The 19,472-nt window shown below is 34.3% G+C and overlaps 2 protein-coding genes across 3 annotated transcripts; both read left to right on the forward strand.

Moving 5' to 3' along the window:
- Positions 1 to 8,096, forward strand: LOC103493121 (ribonucleases P/MRP protein subunit POP1). Its single transcript, XM_008453757.3, has 11 exons — positions 1 to 188; positions 336 to 968; positions 1,506 to 1,602; positions 1,718 to 1,825; positions 1,911 to 2,102; positions 5,320 to 5,438; positions 5,510 to 6,028; positions 6,464 to 6,572; positions 6,671 to 7,266; positions 7,387 to 7,560; positions 7,662 to 8,096. The coding sequence occupies exons 2-11, from the start codon at positions 538 to 540 to the stop codon at positions 7,858 to 7,860; spliced, it is 2,544 nt and encodes an 847-aa protein (XP_008451979.1). The 5' UTR covers positions 1 to 188; positions 336 to 537; the 3' UTR covers positions 7,861 to 8,096.
- Positions 8,097 to 9,347: 1,251 nt separating this feature from the next.
- On the forward strand, positions 9,348 to 18,527 carry LOC103493122 (uncharacterized). 2 transcript variants are annotated; one of them, XM_008453758.3, is made up of 16 exons: positions 9,348 to 9,515; positions 9,637 to 9,719; positions 9,847 to 9,954; positions 10,089 to 10,203; positions 11,386 to 12,062; positions 12,192 to 12,323; positions 12,642 to 12,731; positions 12,850 to 12,973; positions 13,409 to 13,732; positions 14,016 to 14,080; positions 15,185 to 15,353; positions 16,678 to 16,782; positions 16,862 to 16,963; positions 17,047 to 17,220; positions 17,895 to 18,026; positions 18,166 to 18,527. In XM_008453758.3, the coding sequence occupies exons 2-16, from the start codon at positions 9,706 to 9,708 to the stop codon at positions 18,319 to 18,321; spliced, it is 2,487 nt and encodes an 828-aa protein (XP_008451980.1). In that variant the 5' UTR covers positions 9,348 to 9,515; positions 9,637 to 9,705; the 3' UTR covers positions 18,322 to 18,527. The 2 variants fall into 2 exon arrangements, with proteins under 2 accessions (XP_008451980.1, XP_050943090.1); XM_051087133.1 differs by lacking the exon at positions 9,348 to 9,515 and having other exon boundaries at positions 9,665 to 9,737.
- Positions 18,528 to 19,472: the final 945 nt, after the last annotated feature.

Below are 19,472 nucleotides of genomic sequence, written 5' to 3' on the forward strand. Positions count from 1 at the left end.
AGAAAACAAACAAAAAAAATATCAAAACTTCTGCTCTCTCTTGCAAGAACTCACAAGCCGCCGTGACATCGCCAGCCCCCCCGTGAGTATCTTTGTGCGTGTCTCTCTCTCTAAACTGCCCCCGCCAGCTACCTCACCATCGCCGCCGTTATCCGTCGAAAAGCCCCTATGTCGCCAGCTAGTTGCGGGTGTGTGTTCTAATTAAAGTTTTCGGTATTTTTTAAGGTTTCTGGATGCCCATTGAAGTTTTAGCATAATTATTGGTTTACCCCATCCTTGGATTGAATTTACTTATTTTTATTGGGATTTATGATTCGTTCTTTATGCTACTGTAGGTTATTCTAAGGGTTTGATGGAATTGAAGCTTTGATCACACTTGTAAATATCCAAGTCTTTTTGAGACACTTTGAGCAAAGTGGAAGAATTCAAGCTTGTGATTCGGTTTCTTTTGGAAAAGGAAAAAAAAAAAAGCTAGTGAAACACTTCTTTTTGATATGATAGCTTAGAAAGTTGAAGACTATCCATTGAAATATCAGGATGGGGGAGAAAGTCATCAATGTTAATGGTAAGGACAGATCAATTCCCAGAAATCTTAATGTGCACAAGTTTGTGGACCCTCGAGCAACTGAGCTAGAAGCTCTTCAATCCATCGTTTTGAATCGAATGAGTAGTGATATTTGTGATCAAAGATCAAAGCGGAGAAGAACTTCGTCTTATTTAAATAATGCTTCAAGGAAAAGGAAAAATAAGAAAGGGAAATTGGATAGCACCAATCTGAATTTAGAGAAAGATGACAAGAAGGCTTCTCGAAGAAAACGTCGCCGAGTTGAGCTTAAAATGAATCGTGGAATTGGATTTTCTACTTCTGGGGATGGTACCAAAAGACTCAGAACTCATGTCTGGCATGCTAAGCGTTTCACTATGACTAAGCTTTGGGGTTTTCACCTTCCGTTGGGGTTGCAAGGCAGGTAATGCTTTGCTTTTACTTGTTTAATATTCTTGAATATCCCGAGAGAAGAAAATGGTAAATTGGATTGATATAAATGCTGATTTTAAAATTTGAAGATTTGGAAGATTACTGGAGCTGTTTGAATATTAAAAAGCACAGATTTGATGGCTACCTTGTAGGTTATAGATCTTAAAAATATGTACAAACTTCACACTCTGACAGTGCCAACTATTTAAAAACATAAATATTGTGCACAAAAAAAAAAAAAAAAAAAAAAGAAAAAAAAGAAAAAAGAAAAAAAGAAACAGCCACCAAAACAATAAATATTGACAGAATTGACACTGCTTTCATTTTTTCTCAATCAAAGTTGTTTCCATTTAAAAAAAAACAAAAACATTTTACCTTTTCTTTTTAGATTGTTGTATCCTCAAACGTTGGACCTTGGACCACAATTCTATTGATTAATGTAGTTTTTTATAGGCTTTTCTTTGTGTTATGGATAATTACATATAAGAGTTTTATGTGATAGAAATGATATCAATCTTCTATCATGCAGAGGTAAGGGTTCTAGGGCTCTTTTGAAATGGTACAATGATGGAGTGCTTATACATGATGCTAGTTATTACGTTCCAATCCAGTTGGAGGGTCCAGAGGTGGGAAGCATCTTTCCTTTCTGCTCTGTAAATTTTAATGTGATTATGATTTTTTTAATTAATTATGTTTTTCTTGATCATTTTTCTTCTAAAGCCTGTTGTCATGTGCCTACAGGAGTCTCTCATATCGGCTCTGAGAACGGTGTTGGTACCTTCCATATTATCTTATTCTCAAGACATTTCCCATGCAATTATTTCCGGTGACATATATGGTAGAGCAATTGTATGTCATCTGTTTACTCATTTTTTACTAGTGTAATGATGCAAGTAGTTGGATTTGCAATTACTAAGATTTTGTTCTTTTGCAGCTTCATGATGTCAGAGCCACAGCTACTAATGCAATTGCTCCTGTAACATATATGTGGCGGCCTCGTAATACTGTTTTTAAGGCAATAGATGGCGCAAATATGTCTTCTACTAAACGCCAACTTTGGGTTTGGCTGCATGCTTCTACCGCTAGTGAAGGATATGATGCTCTAAAATTTGCTTGCCAAAAAGAGGTAAATATTATGCTCGTTTCCATTATATTATGACAATTGAACATTCTTTTTGTGGTCTTCTTCATGGACAAAACTTTAAGGGAATCTCCCCCTAGAGGGTTGGTTGTCTGATAGGAATAAGAATAAAGGATTCTGTATATCACTATGATGTAAATAATGTAATAAGAATAGCTACTAAACAGTCTGTTGATAAGCTTAGTTAAAAGACTGTTAAAAGCCCAACTAATCAGCTGTAACTGATTAGTTATCCAGCTGCCTAACCACTTGTAACCTCCCCTTAGTAACTACTTGAAAATCATCAATAAATACCAACTCTCTCAGCCATTATGAGCAGAAAATTCTTTGATAAAAATTACCAACTTTGATCTACACCACACTACACTTGGAGGTAACAACTGAGAGTCTCTCCACTTTCCTAAATGTGCTCACAAATAACGTTTTTCCTAACTTCCTAGACCTCACTCCCTCTGATTCTGATTCTTATGTCACATACTTTCTGCAGACCCCACCATCTAATTTTGACAGCTCTGATACGAACTAATTTGTTCATGGTTAATATTTGGCTAAGTTCCTACTCTTGTGTTTTTTGCCTCAAATGTTTGTTATCTTTGTAGTATTATGGTGTAGGAGTTTAGGTTCCTTCAAAATCGAAGAAATGGAAACATGATCCGTTCTGCTTTTTTGGAATGGAAGTGACTAGACTGTTTATTACCTTACTTAGTTCACTTTAAGTTTAATCTACTTCTTTATGATGGTGATAGGAATGTTATTTTCTAAAAATATTAACAGAAATTTTCATTGATGAAATTAAAAGAGGCTAATGCTCAACATACAATGACATGAAGAAAAATACAGAAACATAAAAATTTGGGATGAGCATGTTGTTGAAAGGAATGCTATTAAAGTATTGTAAGGGTATAATAGTAATTAGTTAGAGAGGCAGTTATAGTATTAGTTTATAAATAGGGGGAGTGGGAAAGGAGAAGGGAGACTATTTTCGTGAGGGATTCAGGGCTTGACAGAGTTCTCAGGGAGGGTTAAAGAAATTTGAACACTTCTTATTTTTTAATTATGTTATTGTTCATATTTCAATACACTTAAGTTTAGTTTATCACCTCACACAAGTTTACTCTAAGTTTGATCTACTTGCTTATGATGTTGGATACCTCCTAACAAGAGTGATCGATTGAAAGTGGTCTAAGCTTTCGAACAAACCAAATAATTGTTCCATTCTCCACATTGATTCCGAAGTATTACTGTATTAGGGTAGTAACGGGTTGATCCATAGAGAATCTATCGATTTTTCCTTGAGATTAACTTGTTTTAAAGTAACCAGTGGGGGCTGTTGAATGAGATTTAATTTTAAATTAAAATGCAAAAAAAACACAAATTGAAAGATTGCTGTATGGAAATTATCAATGAGATGAACACCTAGCCTAGGATTTGTTTTAGTTTACTTTAGATTAACAACTCAATCATTGTTCATCATGATGTTATATTCCTTGCATAATATGAACAATTTCTTAACTGATCACGTCTAGAGAAGCTAGAGTGACGTCTACCATACAAATTAATCTTTATATTTAGATGAAAAGCATCCTAAACATGCAAAAAAATAGGCATTAAGATTTGAGGCAAAAGCTAATTTGATCAACAAATTAGAATTGCCTAATTGGATGTTCGAAGAGAATTCAATCCTAAGTTAGTTAGACAAATGTCGTTAGATTATAATTGCCTAATCAATGAACGATTCTCTAACTTAACAATCGATTAAACATAATTGGCTAATTGTCAATAATCCCAAATACATTCAATAATAGTAATAAATTCAAGGAGAATTCAATTTCTCATGGATTCACAAGAAATAAATACTCAAGATCTCATAAGTGTGTAAATCAAAAGATAAATCTAAACTCCCAAGCTAGATATGAGTACCTTAGCTAGGATGCACCATTGAAAACGTCAAAAGAATATGTGAAAGTCCTCAATCCAATAGTTCAAGAGAGTGCAAAGAGTTCTGTGAAGAGTGTCTAAAATTATGTGTCAAAAAGTATGCATTTTGAATGCTAGTGGCTAGGTAAAAATATGCGGCACGGTACAAAATGCACACAATCGTTCGGCGTCCAACTTTGTAGCGTTGCGGCGCCATGCCTTCAATATGCCAACTTGAGTTCTCTTACCTCATTAACACTCTAAACCTCCACTTTTGCTTGTTTTATCCTGAAATAGACATTATGACATAGAATGACCTAAATTAAGTTCAATACCTACAAAATCATGAAATAGATGCATAAAATACAAGAACGATCCTAATCTAGCCTGAAAAAGATAGCGTATTTTCAACCCTATTAAAGAGAACTCAAGAACACAAAGAACAAACAATAACACTAAAAGATAGATTTACATTGCACTATCAACTAAGAAACTACAATATGCCTCAACACATTCTAGAGGGTTGTGTATCCTTTCCCAAATTCCTCGAGGAAATCCCACAAAATTCTTTGCACTTTATATAATTGAAAATTTATGTATCAACATGTTAGGTAGGTATCTAAGTATCGTTGCACTTAGAAAGACCCAACCAGATTAAAAACAGGTGAAGAAACTCATACCAAACATAGTAATAACAAAGAAGAAAGAATAGAAGAATAGTGAAGATAAGGGCTGATTCCAGAGTGCCTCCTTCTCCTTTAAAGCTTTTCAGCACAAATCTTCCACCTTGCTTATTCCTCCAAAAACCCTTCATAAACCCTCAACCTGGTCCCCTCATGGTCTCACACTCGTGACCTAGTTCTCCACGTACTTTTACTTCTTTCTCCCTCTATCAGTTGTTTTCTCTATTTTACCCCTCATCCATATGTCTGAATGATTTGATGTCTTACACAACACCAGCCATTTTATGATGTGATTGACAAATAGAGCAAACAAATGGAGCACATAGCTAGATAGGTTTTGGGTTGTTTTCCTACAATGTGAAACGACCATGTCAAATCTAGTTGTTTTAGTTTTCCTTTTCTATTTGGATATTTCTTAGCTCTTAGGTTTAGAGTTATTATCTAATTTTCTCTTGCATATTTTTCAATTTTGGTGGCATAACTTTATCAATTAAAACATTCAAAAAATAAACAAAAAGTGAAATTTTACTTTGTATCTAATATCTTGGGAAGATTATACTTTACAGTTGGTTACTGAGGTCTTATCTCCTCTTTTATGTCAGATGGATGAGAGAAATACTCCCATTGATTGTTCTTCGTTAGAAGGCCAGCTTGCAAAATTGGAAGTGTTTGGCTCTAATGCATCCCAGCTACTTGAAAATCTTTTGCATCCTATTTCACGGTAGAAGCACATCTTGTCGTAGTGTCATATATTATTGATAACTATGCATAGTGATAATTTTATCTCTGCAGTGCTTCACGGAATCTTTGGCAGTTAAAGAAGCACCCCATCGGGGGTCTGGAAGGTAATTCTCATTTGAAAATATTCTCCAATCATGAAAATGAGAATTACATTCCATCTCATGGAATTGCATCCGTCACATTTAAGGATCCCCGAATGCTACCAAATGAAAAGATTGCAGACGTTCAAGATTCAACTTCAATGCAGAACCCTGCTGATTCCTTAGCTACAGATTCCAGAGATCTAGAAATTTCAAGAAGTAATGAAATCTTATCATCTTCTTCATTTGCAACAATCTATGAAAACGGTCTTTTACATGAGAACAAGGAATTGTGGGATGCCACCAGTGGAATGAGGGCCCCTGTGGAAGATATTGTTATTTGTGCAACAAGACATCGTACGCGGATGAATCACTTTTGCCTTGATGAACCACCTGCAGAGATGGCGAAAGATCTGAACCCATTGCAATGCTCGAGCTCTTGCCCCACGTTGCTTCTAAATGAGAATGACGAAAGCAGTACTCTTGTAAGGTATTCTCTTTTTCCTGATTCTATCAATTCCATTGTTATTAAGGTTGAGGAGTTAGGTTTTCTTTCTGCTTTCTGGTTGCAATGTTTACACGTTTGGTCTTTCGGATGATTTAACAGTGCATTGTTTTATTTTCTTATGTTATATGATTGATCAAACACCGCATGGAAGTACGATGAACTGTTTTAGGCTTTCTTCCCATTTTTATCATTTTCTATTATTACTTAAGATGGGAATTTGGAGTCCATTCAGCTACTACTTAGTTTTCTGAATGAAGAAAGATCAATTGTTTGATGGAGGCTTTGCTCAAAATTTTGTTTCATTCCATCAATTGGTTTGTTCTCAAATATGAAGACGAGTCTTAATTTGAACATCAATTAAGGTGAACTATTATTTGTCATCGAATGTTAACATTGCATTTCTTCGTTGTATTTCAGATGGTCAATCATATTGCCTATAAGTTGGGTTAAGGCATTTTGGATCCCTTTTATATGTAGGGGGGCTCGTGCAATTGGTTTGAGAGAGAGACACTGGATTGCATGTGAAGTAAGACATATTTCAATAAAAATATTCATTTATATTAAATTCCCAGTTGTAGGAATCACACAATTACATCTCTATATCTCCCCTCTCTTAAATTATAGGTGGGATTGCCATCCTTTCCTTGGGACTTTCCTGATTTTGCCGCTTACTCACAATTCTTCATGCCAAAAGAAGCCACCGCAGTTGATAACAAAGTCGAATGTTCTACTTCTTCCTGTTCAAGATCTTTAAAGGTACCTGTTCCTCCCCCATGGAATAGTGTCCAGATGACTCTTTGCAAGGGACCAGATGAGGTGGAAAAAAATGGAGCTTGTACTGAGAAGATTATGATCCCCGCGGATACTTCATCAATTGTTTATGATGCAAATTGTGAAACTGCAGTAGTTGGTGTTCACGATCAGATATTTTTTGACGGAATTGTGGCTCGAACATCCTCCTCATTGTTTGAATATTTGAGCGAAATAAAACTTGAGCATTTGCCTCTATTTCCTCAAGGACGAGAAAAGAAGGCAAGAATTCTTGAGTTTCTGAACAAAAGCACGCTAGATCAATGCAAAAGTAATATCAACCAATTTTGTTATACTGGCAAATCATGTTTCCTTAGAGTTATTCTCCGTGCTTATAAGAAAGGTGCATTTGAAGAGGGAGCTGTTATTTGTGCTCCCAAGTCAGCTGATCTATCTTTGTGGACTTCAAGGTGATTAATCTTTTCATTTCCTTTTCTAAATGTTGCAAAAGTTGGGGTAGTTTCCATTGACATTATGTTATGGTCTTTGAATCTTGTGCTAACATTCATTCATTCTATATGATCTTGCAGGTCCGTAGATGAAGAAAGAGCACTCCAAATTCCCGAATCTGCTGTAAAGCACTACTTCAAACTCAAAAAGCAGTCACCCTCAATGTGGGAACTACAACTTCCAGAAGATGACGTTGCTGAGGAATATCACAGGTGGCCCATCGGCTTTGTTACCACCGGATTCGTCCATGGAAGGTTAGGAATTTAGGATACTACAGTTATCTTCAATTGGAATCTTTATATTTATGACAAACCATCTTTTTCGTTGTTATGATATTTTAACATTGTTCATGCAGCAAGAAGCCTGTTGCAGAAGGTCTTTGTGAAGCAACCTTACTAGCTCGTCTTCGAGTGCAACAGTGGGATGGTATGTTTGCGAAGAAGAAGAAGGAAAAGATATACGTGCTTGTTAGGAACTTGAGATCTTCAGCATACCGAGTTGCTCTTGCTACTGTTGTCCTTGAACAGCGGGAAGATGATTTAGAATTTATGTAACTTAAAGATCTCTAACTTAAGGCTATGAGAAGCCAGCAGTTTTGAGCCTCTTTACAGTGTAGAATTTAGGCCTCACTTGATTTATTTTCCGTCTTTTTGGCTAATGTATTGAGTCTACGAGGGGGAGCATGCAGAATGCGGCTATAGTCAAACATTGTTTGTTTTGGGACGAATTTCATTTTATATACATGGTGTAGGGAATTAATTTTAATTTTATATAACAAAGGTTGAATAAATGATGAGACTAATAATCTTCAATGGAAGCTTGAAAATTAGTGAACTCTCATCAATGAATTGTTAGTTTGCTTATTTATTTATTCCATGGATGCAAGCAAATAAATGTGAATAAAACGAGGGGGCCATATTGGTTGGCAGGCAATCTCAAAATAGAAATTTGATAATGGACTTTGAAAAAATATTTAAATATACGTATCACTATAATTTCAACTCTAAATTAATAAAATTATTAATTTAGGTCACCCAACAGTTATATAAATTTAATTCTTTATCATATTTTATTTGAATATACTAATAAAATCAAGAGATTTAAATGGATACATTTATGAAAATTTAAATTTAAATTGATATAATTATTAGGTTTAAATTAATACGATGGTGTTATACGTTGGTGACACATTTAATAATTTATTTCAATTTAAATAATCGTTCAAAAAATGTGCGAATTATATATATATATAAAAGAATCAATTAGAGTTAGAATTACGGAATTGGAGATGATGTTTTTTTTAAAAACGAAAAAAACAAACTATTTACGCTTCATAAGAAAATCACTAAAACCAAAATTTATACATATGATTCTCTTATGAAGGTAGATATTTTGTCAATTTTAAGTGGAAACAAACATATTTCCCTTTTTTTTAAGAATAAAATATCATAAAAATTATGCTATAAATTATTACTAATTCATTTATGAAAACATTTGATGCAACAAGCCTTTTGTACGACTGTACATACTTTAATTTTAGCAAAAACTAAATTTCAATTTTATTTTTAAAAAAAGTGTATGGTTTGATGGTCAGGCACGAAAATATTGAGAAAATATTATATCAAAATAAATAAAATAAAGAAATTATAAAATTTCAAATTTATCCATTTTTCTCTGATTCTATAAATTATGAGTCATTTTGAATAAATGTATGTTTTACAAATGATATTTTGGATAAATTACATCGTTTAGTAAGAGTAAGTATCTTCAAGACATTTGACGAAGTAGATGAGAGGAGAGTGACACATAACTATATGGACACTAGAGATTAGAGATACAACGGGATCCATTTTACTAATATTAATAAATTTTCTTCAAAAAAAAATTGTTAATAAAATGTAAATTGCATAAATTATATTTATATTATATAAAAAATTAAAAAACCTTTAGAATCTGAGTTTTTAATTTGCTACTAAAACTAAACCCAAATATATTTACACGAAAATATAAAATATAAAAAAAACAAAAATAAATAAAAGAAATAGAAAACCTAACAGTCATTCCCTCTCACATTCTGTCTCACGCGCGCCACCTTCTTTCTCTTCTTTCACGACGTGTCGTCAGCTTTTCGGTGTTGCCGCCGTCTCTCTTCCGTTCAGTGCTGCTCCGCTGTCGTCTTTTGCCGCCGCTGCAGACTCTCCCCTTGCGGGTTTGCGCTGCTTTCTACTCTCTTCTTGCTTCTGCTATTCTTCTAATCTCCATCTCTGTCCTTCGCCTCACTTGAAAAACACAGTGAGGGGCTTACACAGTCCGCTTCTGATTTTGTTCAGGTTGCATTTAGAACTTGTAGGGTTCACTTGGGTATTCGTAAGGTTCGATTCTGTTGCCTCAAACTTACCATGATGGATTCGACGTGAGCTCCCTCTTCAAAGTAGAATTTTTTTTTTCAATAGACCTCCCTCCCCAATACTCGAACTTTTGAAACTTACTGTTTCTCTTTCCCAGCAAATGATAATTTAAGAATTTTCTGCCTCATTCAGGTCTAGGATATGTGTGAAGAATTTGCCTAAGTACGTTGATGACAATCGCCTTCGTACATTGTTCTCTGAAAAAGGAGAGATTACAGATGTTAAGCTTATGCGGACCAAGTATTATTCATACCCACACTTCATTTGTTTGAATGATTCTGCCTTTGGTTGCGTCGTTTAGATTTAGTTATAACTTTGCTCAGTAGATTTTGGTTCCAGTATGGTATTTTATTCTTAAATTTTTTATTTCCAAGGGATGGGAAAAGCCGACAATTTGCTTTCATTGGTTTTCGCACGGAACATGAAGCTCAAGAAGCAATACGATACTTCAACAAATCTTTTATCAATACTCATAGGATTGCTTGTGAGGTCTGTTGTATTCTTTGCCCTTGTATCATGGTATCTTTTTGCCTTTTGGATTATTGGTGATGTTTTACATTTTATCTTTTGTTCTGGGAAAATTTTCTGCTTGTGAATTTTTGCTACTATATAGTAACTTCATTCCAAACATATGCTACCAAGACGTCAAATGATTGATGATTACCACCAAACTCGAGACTGTTCGAACATAATAATGAATAAAAGTATTAGTTGGAGTTTTAATTGAGTTATAATGAAGCTATGTTCTTAAATAATTTAAGAGGATAGTAGAAAGCTAGAGGCTTTCAGTATCGTGGGGAGTTTAAAAGCATCTCAAACATCTTAGGTTTGTTGATGGTTCTGTTGGTTTAGCTAATCAGTTTTTAGTTGCCTTCTAAATCCTAATGCCCTTTGATTCCTTGAGAATGTATAAAACCTTAGTACAACTCTTTCTACAATTATTGCAAATAAAGTGCCATTTAGCTTTTGTGTGGCCATTGTTTAAGGAGAAGATTACAACATCATTTTAGTTATTTTGATCACATGTAGTAAAAACTGCTGTATGTTGGATGGAGAGGAATAGAAGGATCTTTGAAGAGAAGAAGTTTAGTTTTAATGGATTTATAGAATTAGGACTTTGTTCATATTCCTAGGTTCTAATTGATGTAACTTTTATTTTATTTTTGTTTTTGTAATTGTTCCTTTCTTCTGCTAAAGTGTTATGGCACAACCTCCATCTCTAGAGGTCAGAGGTTAAATCCTTCACCCTACTATTGTTGTACTAAAAAAAATTGTTGCTTTCTTCTATATCTTTGTTTGCCTCTGGATCTCTGTGATAGCTTGGGAGTTGGCTTATCTTCCTCTTTTGTATTTGAGCTTTCAGTGGTGTATAATTCAGTTCACTTTGAAAACAAAAACGAAAGAAAGTGATTATCAAGGTGGGTTTCAGACTGGTTTTTGTTGCAATGCCCATGCCTGGTCATTTTGCAAAGTTTGTTGATATGTATTCTGTATTCTATATACGAGATCTTTACTAGGGATCACAGTAGTTTATTTGGTTGAGTTGTTTTGCTTGTATAAAAACAATTAAAATTGGATTTCTTAGGCAGTGAAGAAATGTTACCTAAAACCCTCAGACTGTGAAGATGCACATGTTGTCCTGATTATTACTGAATCTGGTCTTTTTCCCAGAGTGCATGGAAAGTTGGGGATTCAAAAATTCCCCGACCTTGGAGTAAACATTCTAAAGCAAAAAAAGGCTCTAAAGATGGGATGGAAGTAGAAGATGACAAAAGTTCAAACTTTTTGGAATCTAAAGAAGAGGGTGATGACCTTAAATTGAGTATTCAAGATGACGATCCTAAAATTCAAGAGTTTCTTCAAGTGACACAACCTCGGATTAAATCTAAATTGTGGGCAAATGACGTATTGATGGCTTCGGAAGCTGATCAAAACAGAAAGGGGAAGGAGAAACCCAGTCAATTGAAAAAGGTAGACAGAAAAAGGTCGGAGTTGGTGAATGCTGATGAGGATGAAGATGAAACTCAGGAAATGCAAACTTCATCGCATAAAAACAGGGTGATGAAAAATTGGTCAGATTCAGAGTCCAGTGACAACGACAATATCGATGAGGATGCTAAAAATGAGGGCGAATCTATAAAGAAAAAAATGGAGAAAAAGAATGTTCAGATGGTAAATTCCAAGTCACCACTAGAAACAAAGGCCAAAGAAGAGGACCATTCCGATCATTGTGATGATGCCGCAGATGTACTTCACATGGAAAAACCCTCACCAACTCTGGAAGACAAGAAAGATGAAATGCTGGAGAGTGGTCGACTCTTTGTTCGTAATCTTCCATATGCAGCAACGTAATAATCCTTTCTGCGATCGTTCCACTGTGCCAATTCTTTGTTTTATTTATTTACATTATATTCATATTTGCTGCTCAAAGGATTTTCTTTTCTTTTTATTGATGTTATTTGAACTTCAATCATCAGTGAAGAAGAGTTAGAAGAGCACTTCCAAAAATATGGCACAGTCTCAGAGGTGCACCTTGTAGTTGATAAAGATACAAGACGATCTAAAGGAATTGCTTATATACATTACACTCTTCCAGAATCTGCAAAAAGGTATTTATTTGGTGAATGAACATATTTCACTAGATTCATTGTTCCTACTTGTCTTTGTTTGTCTTGACATATTGTATTTCATGGGGATTTGATGCCCAAATTGTGGATGTATTAGTTAATCTCAACCTTTTTAAATTTTCTATGCCGCATTATTGGACTGGGCTCATTCCATATTATTAATGAAGAGGCTTCTTTCCATTTAAGAAAAAAAGTTCAAATAAAATAATAGGAGTATGCTTGGCAATCTGCTTGTCACTTGTACATTCTTGAAACAATTGGACCTATTAGTAGAAAATTTCAATTATATTTTAACTGAAGGGCACTCGAAGAATTGGACAACTCAATATTCCAAGGGAGATTATTGCATGTCATGCCTGCTCAACCAAGAAATACACTCGAGAAACCGGAGTAAGTTCCGTTGTATGTTCTCTGTGCCTGTATTGCACAGTTTTGAATTCTATTGCTATTTTCATTTCCCTTCTGTCTAATCAAATATGTTTAATGGAGAACGTCGTTCACTCAACAGGGAAAATATTTTAGAGGGCCAAAGATCAAAATCCTTCCAGAAAAAGAGAGAGGAAGAGAGAAAAGCATCTGAAGCTAGTGGCAATACAAGAGCATGGAATAGTTTGTTCATGCGCCCTGATACTGTATGTCACCCTAGGCTGCTACTTCTTTCCACTTGCTTAGATCTTTATTTTCTTAAAAGAAAAAGTAAGAAATGCATAAGGTGACTAGTTGCTTGCTGTATGGAGAAAAGCCACTGCACGAGTGAATTAGAGTAGGAGATGTTTTCTAAGGGAGATTTAGGGCATGTTTGACATTTCTTTTAGTTTAAGCACCTTTTCTTAAAATATTGTATAGAATTACTCAAAAATCTATATTAAACACACTTTAAATTAACGTTTCTTTTGAATGGTACATAAAGAAAAGCGATTTTTATTTAACAAACCTTTTTTAACACATTTGAAATTTGATAACATGATATGAAATACAATGTTTTCTACTACCGGCCTTTCTATAAATAGTAAAGTTCTGTTGTGAGCTTGTGGACAAGCTCCTTGATATTTTTCTTTTATCTGTAGGTTGTTGAAAATATTGCTAGAAAATATGGTGTTAGTAAGGGGGAGTTACTGGACAAGGAGGCTGATGACCTTGCTGTACGAGTTGCTTTGGGTGAAACTCAAGTTGTTGCAGAGACAAAGAAGGCTCTCACAAATGCTGGAGTTAATGTTGCTTCTTTAGAGGAATTTGCCTCTGGAAAAGCTGATGAACACAAAAGAAGCAATCATATTCTTCTTGTGAAAAACTTGCCTTATGGTTCTTCTGAAGGAGAACTTGCAAATATGTTTGGAAAATTTGGGAGTTTGGATAAAATCATTCTTCCACCAACAAAGATATTGGCTTTGGTAATTGTTGCTATATATTTATATATTTATGCTTGGGAGTTAATATTTTGTGGAATTGATGATTTCTCTAAACAGTTGTATGACTAATCAAATAATGAATGATTTTATCCGCCTACCAATTTTGATTTATTGATGGCTGTCTTTTATTAGCTGGGCTGATTAAAGCAAATTTCAATTTGGTGGCACTGATAAAATCTTTCAACTGTCAGTGACCTATTTTATTAGGTTACTTAATTTGAACTTCTATCTTCTAACCTTCGAACTGCTTTACTGTGAAATTCAGGTTATTTTTCTTGAGCCATCTGTGGCCCGTGCTGCGTTTAAAGGCTTAGCATACAAGCGTTACAAGTGAGCTCATTCTATTTTATTAAATGTTTGAGAACTTCTCCTGTATTTTATGGCATATGCTTAATGGAGTTGCATTTTAGCATGCAGATTTCATAGGTTGAAGGACATTATGCTGTCTTCACCTTAAGATAAAAACTGATTGATATTTCTTTTTATTGTTTTTGTGTTACATAATGCTAAGAAGAAGTTTAATACCAAAAATAACATTGGTATCTGACAAATTTCATAGATTCTAATTTTTTTGGGAATTCTACTATCCTTAGAAATTAGAGTTATTATTATTATTATTATTATTATTTTCAGAATTTTATGGCATGTGCTTACTGTGTACTGATTGAGTGTAATTGCTGTATAATTGACAATGAGTAGATAGGTTTTCCAGAAAAGACGTTTCTTAATTTGTCTGTGCCTGTAGAAGTTATTTTGTATAGCATGAATGGGATGGATGGTTAATATTTACTCATTTGCTGTCCTTTAGTTAGCAGTGATGATGTCATGCTAGTATGGATTATGGATAGTTTGTATTTTTTATTTTATTTTACCTTGAATTATTATTGATGTTTAATGCTTGAATATTCCACAGCTGTTTTTTTACAGAACTTTGTTGTATATATTTCTATCATTTATTTGTTTGTGTACCCCTTGTTTTACTTTGATCAAAAGTTTTGTTGCACATGCACTGTATTTGGAGCACTTCTTGTGCTTGGGAAACTTCGTGCTTTGCAAACTTTGTAAAAATTGAACGTATTACCTTGAAATGATATCTTGTGCAGTTTAAATGAGTTTTAAGTGTTTGCCAAATAAAATCTTGATGCACGAATGCAAGTGCTAACTTTAGTCTTTACCCTCATTTTGAGATTAATGTGTTTTGTTATATTGTTCTCAAATTTGATATTATAGTCTTACCTATCTATCGTTGACGTGAGCATGTGGGGAGGGTTATTATTATTATTATTATTTTGCAAACAATGGTTAAGGTATTATATAATTTATCAGAAAGTAGATGGTTGAATTTCTACTCCATATGTGGTTGAACGCATAAAGAGTAGTCGTCTTTTCTCCTTAAAAGTAAGTAATGGTTCTTTCATTTTGGCATTGTGCTAGGGATGCTCCACTTTATTTGGAATGGGCTCCTGACAATATTCTAAGTAAAAAGCCAATTACTGGCAATGTGGAGGACGAGACAGTTGGTGAAGGTGATACTAGGAGGGTGATGTTGGAGCAGGCAATGGAAGGAATATCAGATGTTGATTTGGACCCTGATAGGGTTGAGGTTTGTTTTGATGAGCCTTTCTCTTGTTTCCCCTAGCTTTTGTTGTTTTTCCATTGTGATGGTTGATGATTATGTCCTTTTGTCAATATTAGACAATTGGCGATCACATTCTGTTCTATCTGGTTGTCTATGAAGAGAATGTGCATTGTTTAACATTAACTCATTGTGGATGACCTCTCATAGGCAATTAGGGATTGGCTGGATTGTTACCATCAAGACTATTGGGAATTTAAGGGGTGTTAGAATGTGTGACTAATAGAGGGCTGAATGGAAATGAGATCGTAAAGCATGAATGTGGTGTAAAAGAGGGTTGGATCGAAAATTATGAGAATATAATGAGTTTTGTATTACAAATAGGGCTCAAAACATTCAATCCAAACATGGATTTTGGATTACATTTACATTACAAACTCATTCAATTACTGCCCCAGATTCCCCCAAACAATCCCTTATAGTCTAGGATGAAGCCTCAGCCTTCAGGCAATAATAGTCCACTCCATTGTTGATCTAGTTAGTTTTGGAGAGGATGCTCCCTCATTAAATATGTCCATATACTGACGATGCTGTCAGAGCTCATTAACAAGTAGGTCACTGGCATCTCTCTCTTTCACACGCCCACACATGCTGTCTGTCAGTTGCAAACTTGGGGTGCACTTTCTTAAGTACATTTTCGTATGAAACCAACATATTATTATTGTTCATTACTATAAAATCCAAATTCAATTGGTTTTTTGAACTCTCTTTTGCTCACGTGGGAAGATGAAAACGGCAGAATCATATTGGTTAGTCATAAGTCTGGGTTTCAGTTTACCTTCCTAATCCAGAGTACTTTACATGAAAAATCTCGTTCTCTTAGATTATAGGTATTTGATACTCCTTTTAGGCAAATGGCTGTGTTGTTGTCCCCTCACCCTCAAACAATATATATACACATTTACGTATATGCACACATATATGTGCATATGTATACATATATACATATATGCATATATCTATGTGTATGTGTGTGTGTATATATCTCATGTTATTTATGGTAGGTTATTATGGAGATTATTCATCTTATTCGTTTATGAGTCCTCTTTGTTATATATTTTTTCTTTTAACTAGAATCGAGTACAATAAAATAAAAAGAAATAAATGTTGATGATACTCTGTAATAGTAATGTTTATCCAGTGGAACAGGATTTATCTAAGCATACACTACTTTTGCATCTTTCATGTAGCAGCCCTACATTGTGTTTAATTTTTTGAACATGGGAGCTTAGTTATCTTGTCTTTCTATTTACTCGCCTTTAAGTTTTTACTTCTGTTCTATTTTCTTCAGTCACGATCTCTTTTCGTCAAGAACCTCAATTTTAAAACGACTGATGAAAGTTTGAGGAACCATTTTAGTGCACACATGAAAGAGGGAAGAATATTGAGCGCCAAGGTATAACTCGATCTCAACCATTCATTTTGTTGGTCTCAAATAGTTCAATTGTTTATTAGCTGTATTTCTTGGTTGCCAGGTTAAGAAGCATGTAAAAAAGGGACAACATGTCTCGATGGGTTTTGGATTTTTGGAATTTGATTCAGTGGAAACTTCCACTAGTGTCTGCAGTAATTTGCAGGTGACTGCGCTTTCCAAGCAATTTGTACATTTCTCGTCAGTTTATAAATAAATTAGATTTCTTAATTCCTTTCTTTGTATCAGGGAACTGTTTTGGATGGTCATGCCCTCATCTTGCAAATGTGTAATGTTAAGAATGATGATCAAGGGAAGAGAAAAGTAGACAAGGAACAGAGTTCGACAAAGTTACTTGTTAGAAATGTGGCATTTGAGGCAACAGGGAAAGATCTAAGACAACTCTTCAGTCCGTATGGACAGGTGATTCCTTCTCTCTGTTAATAATCTAGGTTTCTAACTCCTTGATATCACTATTTAAGAGTATTTGAAAGTTCTATTCTAACTGGACATGCTGTCAACTTTTATGACCGATATGAGGCAAAGCCCATCAACCTATGGAGATGGGAGCATACGATTGGCTACTGCTGCCTTTATGCAATTTTCATAGGGGATTTTAATCATTCAAGTTGAAATCTAATATTTTAATTAATTTGGTGAGCTTTATTTCACTTGGAGAAGATTTCAAAACCACTCACCATAAGTATAAGATCCATATAAACCTTCACACCTTCACCCACTTGGATCTGAACACAATTCTTCATCTAAAGCATCAATATACTCTTGTGAGTTTGGCGTAGTTTTGGTAGTGACAAGTGCTTTTTTGGCAACATAAAGCACTTATTCAAAAAATTTCATTAGAATAAAAAGCAACGTAAGGGTACAAATTGGGGAACAAAACAGTGAAAAACGCTTATAATTGGAATGTCTCTCTTAGAAACATTTTATTTAAAGCCATCCTAAATAAAATGTTTAGGAAAGAAGAAAAAACTTTGTACCTCTAATTGGTTCTATCAGCAAACATGATCAATTTTTATAGTCACTTTGTACTTCTCCGGTGATTCTTTTGCTCAATGTTAATATTTGTATTTTCTCAGATTAAGAGCTTAAGACTGCCAATGAAGTTTGGAAAACATAGAGGTTTTGCATTTGTGGAGTTTGTCACAAAGCAGGAGGCACAAAATGCATTTCAAGCACTTTCAAACACCCATCTGTACGGTCGGCATCTTGTAAGTCTTCAACTCACCTTGTGAATCAACTGCCACACTTGTTACTATATAAGGTCCTTGAGTTACAGGCTTACAGCTGAGTCTAAAATCCAAACCAATGACACATTTTTTGTTCTCTTTTTATAAACACAACTACCAGGTCTTAGAGAGAGCAAAGGAAGGTGAGAGCTTGGAAGAATTAAGAGCTCGAACAGCTGCACAGTTTAGCAACGATCAAGATCCAATTGTGTCCAAGAAGAGGAAGCAGATGGCTGACTTTGATGAAGATAGGATGAAGTTTCCAAGAACTGATTAATCATATTTAAGGTTTGATGGTAGTTTAGAAAAAATATATGATCAATTTTGTTTTATATTTTGCTAATTTGTTGTACCATATCAATTTTCTTGCCCCCTTTTTGTTCCATGGGAGCTGCTTTGTTCCTCTTTTGTACTTGGCTAAAGTATAGTTGATGTTTATTTTCGTTTAGATATTCAATTTAGATATACGTATAGTTCAAGTCATTACATAATCTATGTTCTTTAGTTCATATAACATTTGCCATCGTTGCTTTCTTGTTATGGTGGGTAAAATAGATTATAATTTGCAAATACGTCTTTGAAGTTTATGATTTTGCAGATACGGTGAAATGTTCAAACTAATTTTCTTATGTTACGAATTTTAGCTTTTAACAAATGTAAAGTGGGATCCATAAAAAAAAGGGCCAGGGGAAGATTTTGAGGCTTATTTCAACTTTTTGGATTTTGAGGTTAATTTTAACAGTCGGTAGCATGAATGGTAAAAAAAAGTTCAAAGTAATATCATATATAGCACAAGGATGTGATAATGCATATGTAACACAAAAAATATTTTGGTAGTTGGATATCGATGATAGTTGCTATGAGTGATAACTTTTAATTTTAGTCGTTATCATCAATAAAGTTATCAGTGGTACACGTGCACCGAAGAACAAACTTAAAATTATCAACATTTGCAAATATTTTAAAGTTTTGCTATATTTTTAAGTTCTTTTTATGATTGTGCTACGCGTTATAATTTCTTTAATCTTAAACAAAAATGTTAAATGGTAACTATTTTAAGAGTAGCTTTGTTCGAGTTTATTTTAGCAGATTGGTAGTTGAAAGAATAAGTGTGATGATGAAACTTGTCCCTCCCCATAACGAGACTACTTTTAAATCGCTTTCAAAAAGGAAATTTGGATTAGAAAAAATAAAAAGTACCAAAAATCACTCCAAAACAATATAATCTACTAGTGTGGTGCGGATAAAAGTGATGTGTCAATGTATAAGTTCTTGTTCCAACAATTCAGCCTATTTAGTGTATAATGTGATAAGGTGGAAATTCATCAACAAGTTACCATTGGGATGAGATTCATTACAGTGATCTCATAAAATTCCTCCTCCACTATTAAGAATAACAATTTATTTTAGGCATATGTATCGACCATC

This window comes from Cucumis melo, chromosome 7 (assembly GCF_025177605.1).
Source record: "Cucumis melo cultivar AY chromosome 7, USDA_Cmelo_AY_1.0, whole genome shotgun sequence".
NCBI classification, from domain to species: domain Eukaryota; kingdom Viridiplantae; phylum Streptophyta; class Magnoliopsida; order Cucurbitales; family Cucurbitaceae; genus Cucumis; species Cucumis melo.